This window comes from Anopheles gambiae, chromosome 3 (genome assembly GCF_943734735.2).
Source record: "Anopheles gambiae chromosome 3, idAnoGambNW_F1_1, whole genome shotgun sequence".
Classification (NCBI taxonomy): Eukaryota; Metazoa; Arthropoda; class Insecta; order Diptera; family Culicidae; genus Anopheles; species Anopheles gambiae.
This window is the reverse complement of record NC_064602.1, coordinates 2,057,939-2,082,110: the sequence shown is the minus strand read 5'-3', so window position 1 is coordinate 2,082,110 and position 24,172 is coordinate 2,057,939. Positions and strand designations below refer to the sequence as shown.

Here is a 24,172-nt window from a genome sequence, read left to right as displayed (position 1 = left end):
ATCTGACACACACCACACACCGTCCAAAGGGGTAAGCGCAATTGCATCAATCTTCCCCGGCCAGGAAACGACAGAACCGGCTAAAGAAAGTGATAAATGTATCGATTAAGTTTTACTGCCAAATGAGTGCTCATAATTTTCGGCACACAACAAACAGACACCACACAATCGAACATCTCAGTACTCAGCCTCCATTACAAGCCGTCGTAAACTTGCCAGCTAAGCAAGCACCCCAATCGACGATGAAGATGGACCACGCACTCTCGGTCGTACTGGGTTTCGGTGAAGTGGTGAAGTTGTCACCTCGCCTCACTGATCGAGAACTTATGCACCGTGAGAAATTCCAGCACTAAATGGGTGACATGACATCGTTAAAGCAAGGCCACCGCTTGTACTTTTGGGTCGCTTGACGATCTTGTTTGTTTTGTGATGTTATGGGGCAGCCGCCCCGAACATTGAGTGTGGGCTGCGATGAGACGGGTTTGTTCTGGATTTCCGGGGCCCAATTTTTACGACCTTTCTTAGCTGACAAATGTAATGGCATCTCGAGCGCGTGTGTGTGTGTGCGTGTTGCTATGTGAAGAAGAGTTTCAAACACGCAGGATATATTTTTGGAACGATTATTGCTTCCCGGGCAGCTACGCGGGGAAGCTACCACGAGCAAGAACATGGGGCGCGGGGAAATTATTACTCTTGAGTGATGGTATGGCGTGCGCTCTTTCATCTTTCCATGAGACACCGTAACCGCCTGTACGCGCGCCTGCATGTGTGTGTGTGTTTGTTTGTGATTAACTCAACCGTTTGGCAGCATCGTTTTAATTATATTCTCAGTTTCCAAAAACTGTGCGAGGTGTTTCGTGCCGCTTCTTACACCGTGCATTCTGTTTGTTTCGTATCTTTGCAGAGCTAAAATTACTTTCCGGCCTGACGGTGTCGTCCGCGACCACAGACTACGAGCAGCAGCTACCGAAGGCGTCCGGTTTATGGCCATCATTTTTTAATGTAGCCCTCCGGGCGACAATCTCCGTGAACGCGACCTGTGGCCAGACGGGCCGCGAGGAGTACTGCCGACTGGCGGAGGGCGCTGGACGGTAAGAATACCTCACCTTAACAGGCTCACAATGCTAGAATTTGCGCTTCGCCGGCACCTCAGTTGGGGAATGCTGTGTTATGGGATGTTATGTTTAAATTATTAATTTCGGTATGTTTCTGGCCGTGCTTCTTCTCAAACATTCTCCAAGCAGTTCGCGCGGTTCCCAGTGCGGCATCTGCGATGCCAACAATCCCGACCCGGAGAAGCGGCATCCGATCACGAACATTGTCGACGGGACGAACAGCTGGTGGCAGAGCCCGACGTTGCAGAAAGGCGCTAAAAATGATCGCGTGACGATCAATCTCGATCTCGGACAGGTAAGTGTACGCTGGCTTTGGCTGGATTTGTGGCCGTGGTGTTGCGAACATTCCGTGCGAAGATGCGCACAAATGTTCCACGGAAACGATCACGATTCGGCAGGTTCGGGATTCGCTTTGATGTGGTCCAGAGCGGGGCAGTTGGGGCTGAGCAGACGAAGGAAGAGTAGTTGCCATTACGTGGCAGAACGTTTGTAGTTGTTGGTTAACCTTTGTTGCCCGATGGAAAGTGTCAAATTGGTTAGTATTAGTTTGACAGATTGAGGTACGAAGAGCGATCGAAGGTTAATTAGAGGCGAAAGACTAGGGGAAAATGTGCCTGTTGCGTTGTAAGAGTTTGAAAGAAGAATTTAAAGATGTTTGTGTCAAGGTTAGGTTGGGATGTTTTGGAAAATTTTCAAACCCTTCACTCCAACACATTTTGTTACACCTCACATGCATACATCAAGCATTGTTTATCTTGTTGGATACTTCTATCGCTTTCCATCAGTGCTCGAAGGAGTCGTTCTTCGCTCCATACCCTCTTAGCCAATCGTATCTCCATCTGAGATGCTGAGCATCACCTTCCAAGAACTTGTCGCAGAACGAATGTTGAGACGTGTCTGCCGTGTTCAGCTTAGAGCTGCGGTGCATTTTCAGATGGCTCCACAGTATCGTGCATCTGTTTCTAATCTCTCCCAACACCGCTGTGCGGCACACAGATCGATCTGTTTATGCTAACCACCGCAACTTCCTTTCCCGTCTCTACATCGCCCTGTCTCGTTCTGTCTGTGTCCAAATGCATCCGTTTGAAGCGAGATCTGGTCTACATGTTTTGAAATCACACACATCTACCGGCTCCGGCCGCTCTTCCATACGCATCTTCTGATCGTGCAGCATCACGCGCACGAGTCTGGTGTGATGTCGGCTCAGGCGGGACGACTTCTCCAGTGCAGTGTAGACACACCAACAACGTGCGTGAGGGAAGACCGGGAGACCGGGAACCTCCTAGCGAAGGTGTCGATTTGATTTGAATACAAATTATGACTCCTGGGTAGCAGCAGTGCGAGGGCTTAACTGTGGTCGCTAACTGTGTGGTAGCGAATGCCTTGGGGATTATCCGTTCCGTCAGGCGCACATCAACTGCCGTCATCAAATTAGTGTCGAAGATATTCGGTGTGGGTAATGCGGGCTTTATCACACGGAATTACACGGGCCTTTGCCTGTGATGGACTGTGACAGCTTTAGGGGGACTCCTGTCAACGCAACTGTCAGAGCCACAGTGTCACATGTCAGAAATAATAGACGTTGTGTGCCATTGGAATGGGACATCGTTTTATTATCGGTTGAGACAGGAATTTTAATTTGATTTTTTTAGGGGAGAAAGATGCCTAGTATCGACATTGCTTTTTCATATTTTTGTATTTGATGTAGCTACAGCTATATTGGAAGATCTTCAAGAATACAAAAGCTTGGGCGTAGAAAGAAAACTGTTGCTGTTTCGGTAACATTTGCTCAATTCTTTTTTAATGCTTCCTTTCGGCTCGCTTTCAAGATACATTTTTATCACACAATTTAAATTCGTTTACAATCTTCCGATCCATTCTACGATCGATGTTTTAACACATCCTTACTTGGTATGCAAAAGCACAAACTCTGGTAGCAATCATTAACCAGTCTTCGGAGGTGTTCCCCGAGGAACTGTCCCGAGCGTTGATAATTAAATTAATTCCCAACTCACGTTTGATCGCACGAAAGTGCCTCTCCCTCACACGCACACGCACACATGTGTACAACTCCAAAAAGGCATCGAGCCCTTCACTCTCATTATCGATGCTGTACTTATTTATGAGCGGCACTCCATATTCGTATCCCGGCATCTTCGCACCGGAATGCACAGGTACACATCGGGCAAGCCAAGCTCATCCCGAAAGCCACACAAAACACAAAGCCACAGATGTGCCTCGCAATGCACTCTCATGCAGCTCCGGCTTTTCGGGTCCACTTTCCGGGTCGTTAGGCAGCTGAAAAATGGGTGTGCAATTAATCTCCCGCCAAAATGGAAGGGCTTTTTGGAGATTGCTCGTGTAAAGTGCTTTTAAATTTGCTCTTCCCGGTCCAAGCCCAAGATTGTGTCCTGCAGTGCCCCCTCGATCGTTGTGCTTATCGATCGTCGAACCTTTTTGCCCTGGTTGGAAAGGTTTTGAGCATTGGGCTCACTCCAAAAAGTGCCGCAGATCGGACACACATTTCCAAATCTGAACTGCATTATCGATCGGGAAGAGGAAACCGTCGTTTCGATTGGAAATGCGATCGACGGTCGGTAGGATGTTTTATTTATGTGCGAGTGACTGCTTGGGTTGAGTGTAATTTCATTAGTCAAAAAAAGAAGTATAAAAAGATCGATTGCGGCAGCGATGAGGCAAGAGCCGGCGAAGGGTTTGGTTTAACGTTGTGAGAATTGGTGTTCAATATAACCTTTATAGGCAGGAAACGATGCAGTTTAAAAGGACGCGATTGCAGTTCATGTGTCAAATCCCTCATTAGCCTTTGAAGTCGTTTGTAGGTCTTTGAAAAGTAAAGCAACAGTGTGAGAACATACAGTTTTGTGTAAGATTTTCAAAGAAAACTGCTAATAAATTCAGCCCATGCCGCATAGAAAACCGTTCTACAGTCACTTTATGGCTCTGGGCCCTTTCATCGTCCATCCATTTAAGGCCGGGCTGGTCCGGCCGGGAAACGACTTCAAAACGCCGCACCGGTACCGATCAATTGCGATCGTAACAAGAGCACACAGCACGTACAATATTCATTGTCCGCCTGTTATCGCACTGACGGACGGACTGATCCGATCATAGCACCGGGGCCGGGAGAAGATCAACCACGTTCTAAGATGCTCCGTTTAGGTGTACCCCGGAGCGGTCAAGAATTCCGTTTTCGGCAAACCAACCCAGGGTCCCGGGCGGTGCCGATGTAGATCGAATCAAAACACCTCCCGGGCCCACCAAACACGAACACGGGAGAATAACTGCAAAAGCGCAGTAATTGGAAGTGGACACAATGCTATCAACCTGTTTTCGGTGTGCTAGGATATGGGCATGCGGTGGTTGGATGGCTGACTGGACCCGCCGGACTTAGACCTGACGCCTGTCTCGGCGGGTCGGCCCGCTCCCGAAAGCAATTGCTCGGAAAACCGCCACCAAACAACCAAGACTTCCCATCCCCAACCGAGTTTTTCCGAGCACATTCACCGCTCCCCAATCAGTTTACCCTTTTTTATATGGCACGCTTGCCATATTTAGCTTGTCGTAGGTCCGGGAAAGGGAAAAAGAATGTTTTAATGAGTGCGAATCGTCCGACTTGTGTGTGTGCGTGTGTGTGATGTTCCTGTTTGTTCCCTTTTTTTCGGGCAAGGGATCGTGGGTGGAAGTACCAAAGGGAGGAAGTAAAAAAACAGTAAACCTCCTTTCTTGTTGCCTTTTTTTCTCGCTCTCTTTTATTTCTCGTGATCTGTTAGCTCAAGCCAGCACATCAGCCAAAACGGGAAGCAATGCCGTTGACCAACGTGCAGGACACGTTCGGTACGGTTTTAAAGCGTGCTGGACACCAACAAACAAAAAACGATCCAATTTGATTGCGCATGCGTCTTGGTGAGCTTGTGAAAGGGGTTCCGATGGGATTGCATGTTGATATCTAAACGAGAGGAGGTTGTCGTTAACTGTCGTTCTCGCCGGCTGAATGCCTACCAGGGACACCTGCATTTGTGGGCTGGGTGATTGGAATTTGGAAAGTACTTTTGTGAGCCTAATTGAGGTGGAATTGCGTGACAGAAATGCATAAGAATGGAATTGTCATAATTTCTTCATTGCACAAACATGGAGCGGTTGGCTATTTGGTTGTAATATATTCCGTATGTGTGTGTTTTCCTGCTAACATGTGATACGTTTTTCTTAATGCTATAAATATATCCATTTGATCTGATAATTTCATCGACTATCGACCCAAAACTATCAAATATCACTATAAAACCCATCACTGTTGCGTCACACTTTCTATCGAGGGGAAAATCTCGCCTACGGAGCAATCCCTCAGCTTATAGCGACTCGAAAAAATGGGGCTAAATTCATGGGACACAAAAACTCAACCCCTTTAGGGCCCTTCACTCGCTTGGAAGGGTGAAGGTTGCATGTTTCCGGTAGCTAATCTAGGCCTGCAGCTGTTTCGGAGTCACTTTAGTGAAGTAGGTTTGGCATTTTTTGTTTGCGTTCGCTACGCTTTTATACCATTCCGTTGCAATGGAGCTGAAGGGCTACAGCTGAAAGCTTAGCACAGTCTGACAACTTGTAAGTAGTAACCCTTAGGCAGTCATTTCCATTACAGAGAGACAGTTTTGTTTGGAACGCTCCCTTTGGTATACTTCGACCGATTAGCTTTTGGTTAGTTTCACTATCACTGACCTAGTAAACAATAGTGAGAAAAAGGTGTCTCTCCACCGATGCTTGGAGATGAAATGAATATATCATGTCAGAAAAAAACGCACTTCAGGGACCACCAAGGAAGAGTAGGATACAAAGTACGGACAGCTTGCTTTTTTGAGACGTTTTTCAAGAAAAATAATGTAAAAGCATCTCAGCATCACACAAGAATCTCGCCCATAAAGCTTTTAAATCCGCAAAGATGCTTTGGTAGTCTCGTAGCGGTTTTATTTGTCTTTCCCTCACCGAGTAGTTTGTAAACACACTTCTGGTTTATGAACCGACACGCTGGCAGAACCGCAGAACGATGCGGTAGTTCGATTTCGGTGCGCTTGAAACATGATCGCCATCACAGCTTGTTCTTCATGTGTGAGCTGGAGGCTAGGAACGGGAACAACAATTTGCTCTGCTGCTTCCTCTCTACCTCCAACTGTGCCCGAGAAATGCACTCCAGCGGCAAGAACGGCAAGGATATGTTGAAGAAATTATTTGTACAACTCTACAACCATTTTTTAACCGTCAAAGCGACTGTTAAGAATGTTTTTGTCCATGTTTATTTTAATCAAGATGCGGTAGAGCTGGGTAAGCGATGCACAAGCCCTGCCTTATGGTGAAGTGTTTGTTTGTGTTTTGTTTAAATAATGACTCTCTGCAAGCATGAGCTACTTCCTTTCCTTTTGCTATTAATTCCTCCTCAACCAAAGTTAATTTTGAATCAAAAACAATCACCTTCGACGTGTCTCTTGTTGTCTTGGAATAAAATGCAAATTACCCCAGACACGCGTACGCCAAATTTGATACTACAATTTGGAACCTCTCGAAGCAATTCGCCGGAAAAAGGTCAACTCCCGCCGATATTATGTGGGAGAATCGACTGCGTATGCGGGGCACAGTCCCAATGGGGTGCAGCTTTTAAGAGTCAAATTACGACCCCAAGCCAACCGGCAGCCGGGGCAACCGAACGACAGTTTTCGATTAAATGAATCCGTACGCGAACGGGTGATGCTCACTGGAAGCACTCACTTAACTAAATCGTATTTTATGAGCCTTGATTGTAGGTTGGTTTTGTTTTTTATTTCGTTGCGCTGCTGCTGAAGGCGAACCGGGCCAAATTAAGATATTACCGCATAATGTCTCCACATGATCGCACGGTTGGTTGGCGACGCCGGAACGAAATGATGGGCTCAAGTTGCACGGCAATTGACGGAATTATCGGACGCATTCGGAACTCAGAAAGCTTTTAACCTTTTTTTTGTGCTGTTCGTGTTGCTCGTACTGGTTTCGACGCCCAAGGGTGGGTAAAGGTAAACATTAATTGAATTATCGTTCCATCACTTTGGCTGCTTTTGAGAAATTATCTCAACCATTGAGCAGAGCACCGATTGCACAAGCGATAATGTTGTTAAAACTATTACCACAGGAGATCTTCATTAATCATGAATCATAACAAGTGCTCAGCAGTATTGAACAAACTGTCCCTTTTTGAAACTGTGCAGAAAACCAACCCAAACGATCGTGTCGACGCCTTTGGCTTGCTGAACACCAATCGCTCCCCCTGCTAGCTGGCAGTTACATTAATCACGACAATACCTGGGAGGTAGCTCGAGCTTCGACAGCGACGGTAAATAATCGATGAACATTGGAACAGCTGGTTGCTACAAGCGCTGCCGGTTCTTGCTGATCGTTGTCGTTGTGTTTTTGCCCTCCGGCAGCATGTCCCATTTCTCCCTTCTCGACCGATTGTCATCACGGGTTTGGGGTATATGTTTTACCACATCCTTTTTGTCATTAATTAATACCACATTCAGCAAGCTTTTCCTTTGCTTATTTTCCATGGTCGGATGGGTTTAGGCAACGGGGCCATCGAGGATCGTGTCGAACATTTTTCATCTTATCGTACAGACCGATCTTGATCGGATCCGATCGAACGTTTTTTAGTGGGTAGAGAAAGAGGCGATCTTTCACGGTGGTTTTCCTTAGCGTGGGTTTTTGGTATTTTGAGCTGATTAGTATCGATTGTGCATCAATATGTCATAGAAAACATTAAGTAAAGGTCTCCAATATTTATGATGATTGTAAAATTAGTTAAATATATGAGCATTAGCTGATTAACCAACAGAGCCTTCAATTATGGTTTTTATTACATTAGTGGATTTACTTTACGACTTGTATTAAAGCCTTATCCTCTTTCAATACCCTTAATCTGAAGTCAATCTACCATTTCACTTGCATAATCCAAAAGTGCATGTTCGACTCGTGCATAAAAATTTGCTCCAATCGAAAGCCAATCACTATCAAAACGTGCAACATTCAACATACACACCTGCTGCAGGACACTAAGCTGACGGCAATAATCGATTTACAACGCTTTAACGCTCCCAACATCTTAATATCTATCCCTGATACACGACTCTCGGTGCCACCGATTGGAAAGCGAACCCACACCACACTCGAACACCGTTCGTACGCCGATGGATGCATCGGTTAAGCTGCGATAAAACGTGTTGAAATAATTCGCAACTTGGCCCGCTAATCATGGGCTTGGTGGAGTTGGGATACCATGCCGGCACGTACAAAACCGGCTCATTAGTGAACGCCGCTGGACGTCACTAATGTCCAGCGTGTATACCAATCGAACACTTTGCCCGTTCGCACGATCACACCCGCCGGGAGCATGCAAAACGAGTGGCAATTGAATTAAATCAAAACTGTGTGCACTGTGCAACTGTGCTGTTGTAGTTTTGAGATGGATACACATATTCGAATGTAACCCAACCGATAGGTGGGGCTGTCTCGGACAAAGTAGATGAAAGGTACACGGAACGAAATGGAAGAGAGAGAAAAAAACCGACCATGGCACTTGCCAACGTAAGCAGAAGTGTCTTGCTGTGGTGTGAGTTCATTTTCTCTCCCGGGCGTATTTATTTACATAGTCGATCAGCGCCATTCAAGCGCACGGGGACCACCTTCGGGGTGGTGGCACAAGAAAGAGATGCTTCTATCTCACCCTGTGCCGAGGGTTTCAGGTGCATTCAGAGCGGATCCGGCATGCAAAAGGGTGGCCTTCCTTGACGTTCTTCCTGCCGTGTTGTGTTGTGCTGGCCCGGGCTGGTATAGGCTCTTCGAATGCCATTACGCTTATTGTGGTTATTAATATTGCTCCTCTCGAATGGGGAAATGTTTGGAGAGATGATATTTATATTTCTGCAGCTCTGTGTGGTCATGGTGATGGCACGCATGCTACGACGCTGCATTAGAAGGCGATAGCACAACCGTTAGAGACACCCGAATGGAAACTCGTTTGAAGCGACCGGGTAATAACACTGACCGCTTCCAAAACCGACCCTTGTTGCAGTGGAAAAAGAGTGTCTTTGAATTTGAATAATAATGACCACAATTATTCGGCAACCCTGTTCAATCATGAGTGAGCTATTGGAGAGCTTCTGAGCCTTCCGGGCGGCGTTGGGAGCTTAAAATGATGCAGTTTTAGAACACCAATTTCTAGATATTGTTTGCATAACCCTCGAGTAAATACTTTCCAATGAAAATAAACAGTCATAATGACTTCTCGTTTTCTGTTTCAAAATAAGGTTAGGGTCACAATGCAACAACTCAATCAATTCTGACCATGTACAATACTGAATTTAGTACGGTTTCTTTAGTAAGAGTGGATTCAGGTATCGATTTTTGAAAGATTTTTACCCACATTCTTTCCCAAATGTTTGTCAATATTTGATTGTTTGAAAACTATGCTCCCTCAAACACACACACACACACACACACACGCACAACTAAAACCGCTAAAACTGTGGGTATCAATGCCAACGTCTGGCATGTGGCGCTTGAATTGTCTGCGTTGGAATGTCCATGCCCAGACACTGTTCTACATACCTCGGAGGGATCGTAATGTTTTGTTGATTTTAACGGTTAGTGCAGTTGTTGAATGAATTCGTTCAAACAAGCAGCGCTGGGGGTTCGTTGGGACAACACCCGTACTGAGTCATCCTCATCCAATTGCATCCAGAATAATTTGGTGCGATCGATGTTGCTGGTGCCCATGCACTATGGCTCGTTTCTTGATTGTTTAACTGTTTTCGGTTCCTTTCCGAAAAAAGTGTTTGAACTTTTCATCAAAACACCCATAAATGGCGGCAATTTTTGACAACAACAAAAAAAGCTCCAAACGCAACTCTGCTCATGTTTATTGTTTCGTCAAATTTGTTCAAGCTGCAAGCGGTTGGGTCTACAGACAGCAACAGAGAAGAAAGAAGGCAAAAGCTCTTGAAATTTGAAAGCTTTTCTTAGGGCAACATCCGCAAACTCGGCTGCATTGTGCTACGCTTTGTAGCTCGATTAGGTAGCAAAGGGAGTGAAGAGGAATAAAAAAAAACACCACCTCACTGCAAAGCCATTTCAACAGTGTTTAAAGTATCGTTTGTTAAAAGATTAACATTTGATGAATGGCCATTAGTCTGCCCGTTGGGGATGGGCAGCAGACGGCAACGGCTAACAATTTTAAATCGCTTCCACTGGGTGTTTACGCAAAGGGATGCCCATTTTGAGCATCAATCAGGACCATTTACACTTTGGCCCCTTTGGCCGCTGGGGCGTAGACAGGAGTCTTCCGATTGTTTGGGGTCGTAAGCTTCTGTCATTGCGTTTCAATTGTGTCGCGTTTGTGACCTACTTTTTGAGCGGATTTCTTTACCTTCGGCTGGGGATTGTCCCCACCAGAGCTCCAGTAAAAAAATAGTAAAGAAAAGGAAGAAAACATCTTCATCGAGGTGAAATGTAATGCGGTAGGAAACTCGTTAAGATTATCGAGGTTCGTCACCGCCCCGCTGGTTGAAGTCTTTTGATAGAGCTTCGCGCTGGACAAGGCGCGTCGACTGCACACTCGGCCACTCAAAGGGCAAACACTTCGGACCGGAACTCCTCTTGCCCGCTCGATCGTTTGCAGGGATAAGAGAGATGAGATCTGCGGCTTCTAGGAAAATGTGTTCGATCCGTGCTCGATTTAGCTACGGCCCGATTGATTGGCTCGCTGATGAGGAAGATTGATGGGATTGATGCTACTCATTAATTTAGCGGCGACGAGTGCAATTTTTCGTCATATATCAGAGTTGGTAGATGGCATACCCCGCTACTTTTGCCGCCGGTGTGCGGTGTTCGTAGTCTGCTCTTTAGACTTCATGATAGAATTTTTTAGTCTGATTTTGGTTATGACATTCGCATGTTTGCACGTTCCCCAGTGGAATGTGCCATAAGACGTCAAACAAAACCCCCAGCCCAGCCGTCCCCCATTAGGCATCGAACATCCTTTTTCGCGCGGACACAAACACTGCTAGCCGCGGGTGTACATCGTCCGGACATGCTGTTCGTCACATTGCTGTGCTGAGTAATGTGGCTGGTATGTTCTAAGGCCTTTCCATTCCCTCACATGTTGCGCTCTGCAGCGTGTTTGTCGCACCGCTTGGCTCGCTTGATTTACACATAATTCTTGACAACGAGGACTCGGAAACACAGGAACACGAACCCTTCAACGAAACGTTCACCGTTCACCGTTGGAGGATATTGACGACGGAATGGATCGGGAATGGTTTGTGGTGTGTGCCATTCGGAACAAGACCAGCACACAGCGCGCGCCCTCAACATTGATTCGTCGCGGCAAACTCATAACATAAATGGGCATGTCTGGAGCTGTGTCCGAGTATCGTGCCCGATTTGCTCCAGCTTAAGCTCCAAGCTGCTGCTGCTGCTGCTGTGGCTGCCTTCGTTGACGATTTCCAGCCGCGCATTATTCGTACGTGAACTTTTCTCCTTTAAATTGTGACCATAAAAGGGCTAGAAAATAATTGTTTGCTTGCGAGAATGTCACGACTTTTGTGCATCAGCATCCGTTCCATTGGAGCGTGTGTGATTGTGTTTCTGCGAGTGTGTGTGTGTCTATGCTGAGTGCGCTACAGATTGCGATCCTGAGCGCTCTCTCGAGGGACAGGTCTGCTAGATAGGATGAAAAACGCTCTGACTTGTTTGTTCCCCCTTTAGTGTCCTTTGCCTTTGAGCGATTGCTCAGTACAGCGCCGGGTTTCCTCAGGGCGCCCCACCGGAGGCTCAGCATTATGATTGAGCTAATTATTTTCGAAATAAAGGCCACCCCAACCCCGCGGAGCACATTTCTCTACCACAGAGGCAATAGGCGAAGTTTTCTTCTGCTAGGCAATATCGTGCCCACCATCTCGAGCCGGTCTGCTTAGCTAGCTCTGGGTGGAATAGTGGTTGTCCCCTTGTTTCGATACTGCTCCAGATCTCCAGAGCACTTCGCGAGCCGATGGCGTCGCGACTCCAAACCGGGCTGGTTTGATTTTGTTTTACAATAATGACCATGTGCCCGTGCACCAAAAATGGAACCGCTGGTGCACTGCGATGCCCGAGACGAATTTCCCCGCAGCGTCGTGAGGGGAGCAGAACGAGCAAATTTGTAGGTTTCACCCCGTGCACTGTGGGTTTTGTGGGGATCGATCGGTGGACCACCGCGAATGCGAATGCGGTACGCGACGGTTTGCGGAGGATTCGAAGCGCACCTAAGTAGGAAAAGTGTCGTGGGTGTTATTTGTGAGCCAATTAAGTGTTTCCGATCGGCTGGCAGCCTGTTTGGGCAGTGATTACCATAGCTGGAGCAAAGCTTTTGTTGCAAGAAATGATTGGGAGAGTAATTGAACATGATGCCACTCGTACAAATCATGTACTTCTGACAGTTTAGGCGAGGATGTTCTCCAAAATGGAATGATTGGGGTATCGATAATCAATTGGTATTGTCGATCTTAATGAATCTTAATTTTTGTTATAAATGCTCTTTTAAAACATCATTTATTTGCTCATTAACGAAAGAGAAGCTATTCGGGGAACATGTTAGTGTTATGTTACATTTTCCCATCATGCGATTGCACACGAATTCCTCGCAAGCTCCCGGGCAAAATTGCAACAGACGACCGCCCGCAAGTCTCTTCCCATACCAAATTAAAATACTTTTCCAATGTTGCAACACGTCGGCGATGCGATGCGGTTGGCGAACGTGCAATCCGGCCTGCCAATTGCTGTTTTACAGTACATTTTTATTGCGCATTGAATTCGCCCGACCTCCCCCATTCGCATGAATGGGATAATTGGAATGCATTTCTGCAAAATCCTTTCGCATTGACTTTCGCAGGCACACGTGTGGTTAAATAGTTTCAGGTGAACGCTGTACACGCTGATACAAACGCATTTCAGGCATTTATATTGTTCCGTTCTGTGCTCGCTTCTATCCTTTCCAGCTGTATCAGATAGTGTTTTTCACGATGCGTGCCGCCATTTCGCCCCTGCCCGCCGCCTGGGTGCTGGAAAAATCGATGGACGGGCGGGCGTACGATGCGTGGCAGTACTTTGCGGCCGACGACACCGAGTGCCGGGAGCGGTTCGGGCTGCCCGCGTACACCGCGAACTACATCTTCAAGAGCGACACCGAGGTGATCTGTTCGACACAGTTTTCCTCGCTGGAACCGTTGGAAAATGGGGAGATCAATCTTTCCATCATCAGCGGGCGTCCGAGTGAAATGATCACTTCGCCTGAGCTGCAAAATTTCACCCTAGCGCGATATGTACGGATAAGGCTGCTGCGTATGCAATCTGCAGAGGCACAGGTGAGTGAATAAATTTGGGGTTTGTTGATAATAATGAACGAAATAAAGGGAAAAGGGTGTTTTGCTTTCCATGGGCAATACGCTATTTCCCTTTTCATTGGAAACGAGCGGTTTAAAACGAAATGTTTCATGTGCACGAAATCTTTCAGCAGCGTGAAATGTTTCTTTCTATGAACTTCTCTTTTCAATGTACAGGGGATTGCATACTCATAGGAGCACGGGAGATATTCGTTGAAACGAAGTTTGAGTATAAACACTCATCAACAAACCAATTATTTATGCTTACAGCGAAGTTTTTACACGATCAGATCATTGCGGATCGGTGGACGATGCTTTTGTTCTGGCCATGCCGGGAAGTGCAAAACCATGAACAACAACATCGACAACGAACCGCAGTGTGAGTGTGTGCATAATACTTGCGGAGCGAATTGCGATCGATGCTGTCCCCTCTACAACCAACGACCGTACCGCATCGGAACTCCGGTCGCAGCGAACAAGTGCGAGAAGTGTGAAGTAGGTAACCGATTGCTTGGTCTCCTTTTGAGCGTAACATTAACAGCCCGATCTTTTGTTTCAGTGCCATGGTCATGCCAAGTCCTGCATCTACGATAAGCTTGTCGATGAGCAACACCTTAGCCTGAGCATTCGGGGGAAAATGAGTGGAGGAGGAGTGTGTCAGAATTGCACCCACCATACAACCGGCGTCAACTGTGAAAGATGTCTTCCGGGCTATTACCGACCAATGGATCGTCTGCCAATCCATCCAGAACCATGTCTTCCGTGCAATTGTACATCTCCCGGAGCGGTCGGAGAGTGTAGTCCGATTGGAGGAGAGTGTCGTTGCCTGGAAGGTTTTACTGGTGCCCAGTGCACGGAATGCTTGCCAGGACATTCGGGCGTTCGGTGCACTCGGTGTGATTGTGATGCACGAGGCACACTTTCGGGGCGTGAATGCGATGAGAGGTGCAGTTGCAAGGCCCACGTCGTCGGAGAGCGCTGTGATCGATGTGATGAAGGATATTTTGCGCTGGATGAAGATCACATTGATGGATGTCTCAAGTGTTACTGCTCTGGAGTCGGGACCAAGTGTTCGGTGGCGCACGTTGAGAATAGTAGCTACACAACGCTGAAAGGCTGGACGGTAACCAATCTGGCCATGAGTGAGCATATCGTGCCTACGAAGGACAACGACACAGGATTCCTGGTGTTCGGTATGTTTGAGATGCCCGAAACGGAGGCTGTATACTGGAAGGCACCGGAAGGATATCTGGGAAATTTGCTGCGCAGTTATGGATCACAATTAACGTTCAAGATGGATTGGATTACGGTGCGCGGTGATACGAGTGGAAAGCCAACGGTCGGTCCAAGTCTGATACTGGTTGGTAGAAATGGCATGAAGATAGCCTATGGAGAGGAGAGCTATGAAGAGACTGGAGGCGCAACAATCACGGTACCGCTGAAGGAGGACAGCTGGTATCACGTGCCGCGAACGGTAAAGGATATCATCACTAGATTAAGACGAACGGAGTATCATGGTGATCCCGTCACACGCTCCCAGTTTATGGCAGTTCTTACGGACGTGGAAGTGGTACTGCTGCGTGGAACCTATCACACCGACCAGGTGGAAAGCGTATTGGAGCAAGCCGATCTGTTTTCCGGATCCCACTCCACAACAGACTCGTCTGCTAGCAGTTCCGGGTTTATTGAGCTGTGCGAATGTCCCGAGGGTTATCGGGGCACTTCCTGTGAGCAGTGTGCTTTTGGGTACGTGCGCATCTACGAAACCAGTGTCACGCACGAACGAATCGGTCGCTGCATTCCCTGCTCGATGTGCAATGGGCATGCGGCGAGCTGTGATCTCGAGACGGGCGAGTGTGGTCTCTGTTTGCACAATACCGTCGGCACAAACTGTGAACGATGTCTGCCCGGATTCTACGGCAATGCGACTCTTGGACGGCCAGACGATTGTAAGCGATGTGCCTGTCCGCTGGAGAGTCCCAGCAATAACTTTTCGCCCAACTGTCAGTCTCGTGGCGGGAGTTCCGATCCTTCGGAGTACGTTTGTACCCAGTGTCCAGAAGGATACACGGGCGATCACTGTGAATTGTAAGTAGAAGGTGGTTGAGGAAGCTGTGAAGTGTGATCTAGCGTAATTGGAGTTACGATTTTTCAGATGTGACGATGGGTACTACGGTGAGCCTACGGTAATCGGTGGTCAGTGTCTGCCTTGTCCCTGTCATGGAGGGCCTTGCAATGCTCAGACTGGAGAATGCATCGAATGTGTGTAAGTATGATGAGAGGAACGTCGTCATTGAGCCCTTGAAAGTGTTTCTCACGAGTTTTTGTTTCCCCCATCTGTCTCTTCCATTTCTTCAGTGGCAATACAGAAGGTTGGCGCTGCGAGCGTTGCAAAACCGGCTACTGGGGCGTTCCGGATGATGGTTGCGAGCCGTGCAGCTGCTCCGAGCTGGGCGCGCTCGAGAACGTGTGCGACGTGACGACGGGCCAGTGCATCTGCAAGCCGCGCTACGGTGGCCGACGCTGTGACGAGTGTGATGTAAGTATCGCCCCGAGAATCGTTGTCGTGGAGCGGTTTAACCATGGTCGTTTTTGTGTGTTTGTATTCCTCCGGCGGTCCACAGGTGGGCTATGGCAATCTAGATCTAGACTGTCCGGCCTGTGCGTGCAATGTGAACGGGTCGGTCAGCACGGTGTGCAACGTTGTGAGTGGGCAGTGTGAGTGTAATGTCGGCACGGAGGGCATCCATTGCGATCGCTGCCGGGAAGAGTTCTTCGGGCTGTCCGACGAGCAGCCGGGTGCATGTGAAGGTAGGTGGCATTACATTGATTTCTTTTCCCTTGCAAGCCGTAACAAATTAGTACGGCAAATTGATGGAGAGCTTCGATGAAGCTGACGTCGCTTTCGTGGCCTGATCTCAACGGAAGTGGGTAGCATGCACCGAAACGAATGCAAACTCAAACAGCAATCGAGATCGTGCTGGGAAACATCGGCATCCATCAGTGGAACGACTCAATTCTGGGGCTTGCTGTCGATAGTCATCAGCGATAGAACGATTAAATGAAAATGCACTTCCCCGACAGACACACAGACACGATCACGTTGTGTGTTTGCTATCTCTCTCTCTCTCTGGAGAACTGGTGCAAGGGCATGGTTCGTGCACTGATCGTATGTAGAATGCTTTCACATACGGTATTCCAAGAGGCGCCACCACACGATCTTCAGTCGACCCTGCTCGAGTCGCGGCGGCAAGATTAATTTTATTGTTATCGTTATTACCTTTTACGTAGATTACAATTTATTGATTATGAAGTTATTAAATCCATACCACCGGAGTAGATGGCGCTGAACCGACGATGCGGTTGCCCATGGGGTAAATTAATGATTGCAGCATCTCTGCAGTCGTTTGGATTACATTGGCTTATCACGGCAAGATAACAAATTAATAAGTTTCATATTTTGGAATAAAAAACAAGCTTACTTCTGAAACATTGCTGTTCGAGCAGAGATCGCTAATGCTAATAACAGCAATAAATAAGTCAAACGCTTTGATTGCTATAAAACCGATCACTCAAACTTTTACAACCATCTGCAGGTCCCATAAAAACTAACAAATGCCAAACATGCTTCCTCTCAGCTCTCTCGTTAATATGCTGATTGCATCCCTCCATAAGAATCCTCCCTAAAACCTACACTCCCAACCGGATCGTTCGTGCAACATGCAAGTGTGCGAAAATACTCCATAAACCATTTCCAGAGCAGAAAAAATGCTCTTTCTTCTTTCTGGCCCAACAAAAACACGGACTGCTTTCATCCTCATTCTTGGGCAAAGTAAACAAACATCACATCGCGCATCGCCGTTCGGTCAGCGGGCAGAATGCGAGACATGAACCATAAAATTGGCTGATTGATCGATGGGGTAATTATTTTGCTGGAGCATGCAAAGCAGCATCGTCCCAACGGCAGCAGCGTCAGCGATCGGTTCGTGCTTCTCTTTTTAGCGCCAGCGTGTCCAACACCACGCGACGACGACGAGCCGTTGCGAGTTAATTAAAAAGTTTTACTTCGATCGCCAATTTTTTGCGTGATTTTTATTTCACTTTTTTGGGGTTTGGTTTTGAGGCGATTGGTGGCTGATGGAAGTTTATGTATTTTGTGCGAAACGTGAAACGATGACGGTGGAACCGGTTTTTGTCGGTGTGATCGTTGTAATAAGCTGCAAAAGCAAACAGATCAGCGTTATCCATCGAAATATCAAGAAGCCGCGGACGATCGTCCCGTTTCTGCCTGGTCGTCGACTCCGTCAATTCCGCTTGCGCTTCGCTGCCTTCGCTTTTGGGACAAATAATTCACAAAGCTGACGGACTGTTGACTTTTTAGGGTTGCCAAATTTGCGTAGGCTGCTTTGTCAACACAGAAGGCCCCCCTCATGGTTGACTCAACAGGCCCGGGTAAGCAAACGCGCACTCGCCTTAAGCCATGACACCTTGCTTCCGCAAACAAACCGTCAGCCTCGCCGTTTCGGCCCGATTGGCGGTGCGTGTACGGTAGTATCGAGCTGGGCGGCATTTCTCGATTGATTTGTCCACCCACCCTTTGCAACAAGCAACAGATAACGCAATCGTGGTGGTGGCCAGGCGGTGGCAGGTTGTGTTGTTGCGCTGTGCCGGCTCATTGGGAAAATTAATCGCGATCCAAGCAGACTCCGCGTCACGTTGTCCCGATCGACAAAGCCTTGGCGGTAGTCTTGGCGGCAATTTACCTCCCGTTCAACAACGACCGTTCGCCGTCGTGTGTGGTCAATGTGCTTGAACAGGGATGATTTAAGGGGGGGCTAGCGGACGGTGGTTCGGAGGTCGCGCCTAGCCGCGCCATCATCGTGTGATGAGTAATTTGCTTTTGTAGACTTTGTGCTTGCGTAGACGTAGGGGCCCGAGCTAGACTCGGCCGGTCGTCCGACTGGTCGTGCGTCCCCGGATGCGGTCACTTATCGTGGTGAGGGAAAATCGATCGAATCGAGCGGCGTATTGGACGGGGAATAGCCCTGACGTGGCTGTTTTTCTTTTCTCTTCCTCTGTTTTCTTCTCTCTGTGCCACAATTAATTGAACTGAGGCGCGCGCCCCAAGAAAGACTCTCGCTGGAAAGCAGAAGGAAGGGGATGAAGTTTATAAAATGTACAACTTTATCATCATCATCCTGCGTACGCGGCGGCGGCACGCCCTGGGTCTTATGCTGGCGGATCCGGATTTATGCCTTACTCGTTCGCTCCCGCCCGTGTGCTATTGATATGAAAATTAATAATAAATCAATTAGAAACTAATGACTTTGCGGAATTTTTATTGAATAAAATTAATAAAAGCTTGTCGTTCGAGAGGACCTGGGTCTTCGACACACGCAGCCGAGGGAGCACACATTTTTTTGTTCATTCCGTTTCGAATGATAACCTTTCTATTTTGGGGCAATTTGAATGTAAAGCAGCGGAGAAACCCCGCGCGGAATGTTGCAGTACAAATCGGACGTTATAAAGATGAGTTTTATTAACACAGAAGAAACTTGAATTGGGTGAACATGAGTTGGGAAAGGTCTTTCTTTTCCCCGGTTCGACACCTCCGGGGCAGTGGCGTGTTGTAATCGAAATGGGGAGGTAAAAACCATCCTCTCCCCACAAGTCTCTTGATGGCCCACATCTGCCGGGAGCGGATCGTTGACTACTTGAAGATGTGCATCGCGATCATCGACGGCGGCGTTCCGGTTGGACGCGTTCAAATGGTTTTCAATCGATTCATCACCGGTTACGCTGGTTTGATGGCAGTTGAATTGAGAAGAAAGGCGGCCGCGGACTTGAACTGGTCTAGTCTCAGTTGTATCACAGTGTATAAATCAACCCTGGAGCTCAATCGGTGAGGTCTGCAGCCGACTGCGGTGTTATAACCAAGCATGTTTTTGTACAGCAATGTTTGCCTTCAAGTAAAAGGTGAATGTTTGTATTTTTGCATAAACTTACAGTAATATTTTGAAAGTGTTGCTACTCTTCACTCTTTGAAATGTGAAATATGCAACCATAATCACAAAAAAGGTATTATTTTAGTGCAGCAAGTAGGTTATAAAAGCATCAATGCTTCGCTGATCTTGACCGATTTATCTGGAGCAAAACTACATCAAACGCTTTTTACTTTCAACTTATAGATCTCGGTTGAAACAAACTTCCAAAGCCATCGAGTAGAACATCAACATTTTGCTTTAGAGCTACAAATCTCTGCCAAAAAAACGTTGAATGACGACATCGCTGACTCAGCCAGTCATGATTGTTTCAAGACTTTTTGCTCGACTTAATCTCAGCTGCTAGCACGTCATGTTACATGCCCAACCCAAAACCTCGCCCGGAATGCAACAAAGAGGCATTTAATCCACTTTCTACATTCTCCTAGCATCCCCAACCAAGTCCTCTTTTATTGGAGGAGCAATTCAACATCATCATCACCAGCAAAAGTGCAATTGCACCTTACTGCTGCTGCTGGTGCACGACACCGTTTGCTGTTCCGGCTGTTGCAAGCGATAAATTCCGAATGGTAATTTATGTGCGTGCAAGAAGAGAGAGAAAGAGAGACAAGCGAGAGAAGGCTCACCTCGATCGTCCAATTGTCCTCGCACCCTCACCCGGCTGCTGTCAACAAGTTGCGAGCCTGCAACTGCAGCTAATCAGAATTCCTGGCGTGCACGCGCGCGCGCTCGCACACAACAACAACGGCCTCGCCGGCGATCGCTAGTGTCACCCGGTGTTGCAACGCCGCATGAATCCGTTATGAAATTGCACATTAAAATGCAATAAAACAAAAACCGCAACAGGGGGAATTGAGAAGAGGATGAGGCGCATCCCTGTTCCCTTCTTAACCCCCTCCGGGGGGTTTCTCAGCAAAACAGAAACCGGCAACAAAACAGCACCGGCTGCTGCATCTTGACTGCCAACTCGGTGTGCATGTGTGTGTGTGTGTAAAAAGGTTGTGCAGCCAAGGGGTGGAAATGGTATTAATCGCATCATCAGACAAATTGGAGCCACCATGGTTCACTCCGTGCGTCGGGTGGAACGCAACCGCGAAAGGGAAGACACCCAGGCTGGTGGGGCATGAATAGTGCAGTTTAGTGCACTTGCACACTTGCGCGTTGTTTTTCTGCTGTGTGCCACCGACCGAGCGGGCCACAGAGGGTGGCGTTGGTGATAATTTCGCGATTTTCCGCGATCGCGCCTGACAGTTTGTTTTATGGCACTTTTAGCGTTATTTATATCCTGCTCGTGCAAACGGCGTCCCTTTCTCCGTGCTGTACCCGGGGGCGAGTTCGTGGGTGGGGTGTTGCATCAAAAACCCAAAGTCCTGTGCAGGTGAATACTGAATTCTTATTCCAAACACATACACGAAGCAGAAACTAGCATGTCAATCCGTCCGTGAGCAGAGATTGTCGATCGATTAGTGGAACAACCTCACAGGGTGATACATCCCATTTCAGGCTTTACCCTGCCCGAACGAAAGCTAGAAACATTTCTAGTCGTTCGAGCGAGTGTGTAAGCCCTTCTCCAGCACTTCTACTCTCTTTCTCTCTCGTTCGCTCTTGGAAATTCTTGAAATGTCTCGTTTTGTTTTCGGTGGTCATGGTAAAGCAAAAATAGGACCGCCTGACGAGTGTGCTTTTGGTTTGATGGAAATCGTGAGTCGATTGAATTATTTCCATTTATCCTCCAACAGGGAACTTGGTGTGCACGTTCCCTATGACTGCATTTTCCATCCACCAAACATCCCCCCCCCCCTCATCCATCTATCGGGTGACCTGTGCAGTTTGAAGGATCGTGCCCATCGTATTATCGGGCCGGTGCGATCGTACCCGAAGATAAATGGCTTTTTCGTTATTTTGTTTTTGTTCACCCTTCCTCCCTCCCTCTCCTTCTCATCCCTCACTCCACAACCGATGCCATTACGGTGGGGGGTTGCCGTGGCGTGTGTTGTACTAATTGATTTATTCCGTTACCCCGGTGGACCGTCACGGGCGGTTTCGGATTAGAGCGAAAGATGGAAGAGAAGTGCGATGGAAGGTAAAAAAAAGCGAGTGACGGCCCCGTTACAGGGTGCTGAAAAAATAATCTCACCCTTACGCGCCCTTTTTTGATTGAGATATGCAGGGCAGAGAGACCTTGAGTGATCTTTGTCTGGGTCGGTGGATCGCATCGCGAGGGCGTCTTGTGAAGGGGGTAAAAACAGAGAATTCCACTTTAAACAAATCATAATCGCCAGTCGCCTTAGCTCCAGGCGGATTCAGTGGTTAATCTGTTCGAATGTAACATTTAAATTAATTAAGCACTTGTCTCTCTAATAAATCGCTACATACCACCATGCTCATGTTCAGCATAATCGCGACCGACCGGATTAGAACACACTATGCCATTTTTTTTGCTACGAATGACGAATGATTGCTGCTTAGAATTGGCACCAGATGGATGATGTGCAATAAACTCTGATCAGACATTCAATAACTCACCCCACATGGGCACCCCCAAACGGCCCGAGTACCTCTCCCAACCGACCCCTTGAGCGATGGGTTCCGATCGTTGATTAGACGTTTATGAATGAATCTCGCGATCGCGTCGGTACGGTCCCAGCAGCCCCGTGGACCCCGTGTGATCATTTCACATGATTTCTAGAGCTTTATGGTGCGGAATAAATCATCGCATAAACCTGTTGTTGTCGTTCAACTCCCATGTCGTACTCACTACTCCCCCGACGAGCGCCAACGACGAAGCCGGCACGGAACAGGCTGCCCGAGAGCGTGGGGATATATGCTGCCATGGATCGGCCGGATCCGAAAGGCCGGAATCCCCGTGGTTCCGCCGCGTCACGGTTTCGGTTTGGGGGAAAGGTAATAAAAAGTGTTCCGACCATCAACGACTCCGAATATCGGGATATCAAAGCTGCAATAGCGTGGCGGTGACGGCGACGGCTGCGGTGGGATAAATCATTTGCAACTTGTTTCCACTTTGCAGCTGAGCGTCGGGAGGGCGGAGCGTAAGGAGGGACGCGTTTTTCGTGACGGAAAAAATCAACTTGATCTTTATGGTTGAGGGAGAACGGTGCATTTTTACAACCGGTGCATGTTAGAATCGAGCCGGGCGACTGTACCATAAAGGGTTGGATAATTGGGTCAGTAAGCCAGCAAACTGGTTGAAAGGAGAAAACGGATTGGAAAATACACGACGAATACGAAGCTTTGTGTGGATGTTTGAAGAGGCTCAAATCATTTAGAATATTGGTTCCAAAAGTATTTATTGCATACTTGAAATATCGTACTGAAAAGATCGTTTACCGGAGGCGGAAAATGCACTTCAAAACGCTTTTGATCCTACTTAACGTCAGCCCAAAAACCAATGCACCAGTCACTTGCATTGCGAATGGAAAAAAGTCAAAGAGTTACTCAAACCGTTTAACCTTTCGCTAAACGAATCTTATTTGCGCATCAGTTTGAGGATCGTAAATTGAAAGCTTAACGTTTCGCAAGCCACATACGTACTGGCCTGGTGGGCTGAACGCGATCCTGCTGATAATGTAATCGGATTTATCTCTTACCAGCTTGGGCAGAGTACTTTCCAAAAAGAACCTTCTGACCTTTGGAAAGAAAGTCGTTCCTCCCAAAAAAAAATCCTCCAAAGGGTCATTTTTTGCGGCCTTTCCCAAGCAGACCGTGATGATTTGTGCACCACGCGCAAAGATCGCATTCGATAGGGAGCTCCTCGGAACGAATTCTTCCCCACGACGTGACGAAACAAATTGATCCAGTCGGATCCCTTCCCGGCACTGTCGGGACGAAGTGCCGAGCCAATGGAGTGTTAAACAGCACTAATTATGTGTCTTGTTGCGGGAGGCATTCCTGCGGCGGTGGATTTTAATTAATGCTCGCGCTAGAAGCGTGCGTAAGGCGCAGACACAAGCCGCAACGATTCTATGCCTTATGCGCTGAGGGCTAGTGTTTCTACAGTTTTGGGGTAGAATTTGGCGTTCCGCCATCGCAAATTAACCGCTTGAATTCCGGTTCTGCACTGTGCGAGCGGCAGAGAAGTGCGTGTGGGACTGGAGGGACCCACCATGTCCTGTGAGAAATGATTTACAACCTCGAGCCGCACACGGATTTGGGGGCTGTTTAGGGGGTTTCAACGTCGGGTGACTGATCTACCGTCTTACCGTTCCGAATCGAGGCCAAAACCAAAAGACTCCGAGAGCGGCTATTCCAGTAGCAGCAGTCCGGTCGATCCGGTGTTTGTGTGGGCCGCAATGTGTGTCGTTGCAATCGGTGCATCGGTGCCAGTTGGTTACGCGACTGCCGCGAGTGCGCACTTTGTACACTGTCGAGTGGTATTAATTTTCCGTGGTAAAACATTAATTACATGCCTAATGATCGGTTGCCTCGGGAGCAGGCAGTGCGCTTCGAGTTCGGCTTAAGATTAAGGAAGATCAAATGAATGGTGTGAACGGTTGGATCGAGGTGTCTGGTATAAATGCAGGGAAAGCATGATCTTCTCTCGGAGTTGATAAAATAATAATGATATAGCTTGGATTAATGCTGAAAA

At 47.7% G+C, this 24,172-nt stretch overlaps 1 protein-coding gene across 4 annotated transcripts in view; it reads left to right on the top strand.

Annotated features, from left to right (window-relative positions):
* Window positions 1–24,172, top strand: part of LOC3291603 (laminin subunit alpha lam-3) — a 77,360-nt gene that overhangs the window by 17,443 nt on the left and 35,745 nt on the right. For 3 of the 4 annotated variants that reach the window (XM_061660357.1, XM_061660356.1, XM_061660359.1), the window contains 8 exons: window positions 905–1,091; window positions 1,245–1,410; window positions 13,181–13,546; window positions 13,835–14,059; window positions 14,124–15,652; window positions 15,720–15,830; window positions 15,923–16,103; window positions 16,189–16,375. In XM_061660357.1, coding sequence (XP_061516341.1) covers window positions 905–1,091; window positions 1,245–1,410; window positions 13,181–13,546; window positions 13,835–14,059; window positions 14,124–15,652; window positions 15,720–15,830; window positions 15,923–16,103; window positions 16,189–16,375 — 2,952 coding nt within the window. The remainder of the gene's footprint in view (window positions 1–904; window positions 1,092–1,244; window positions 1,411–13,180; window positions 13,547–13,834; window positions 14,060–14,123; window positions 15,653–15,719; window positions 15,831–15,922; window positions 16,104–16,188; window positions 16,376–24,172) is intronic. The other variant, XM_061660358.1, reaches the window with a different exon arrangement.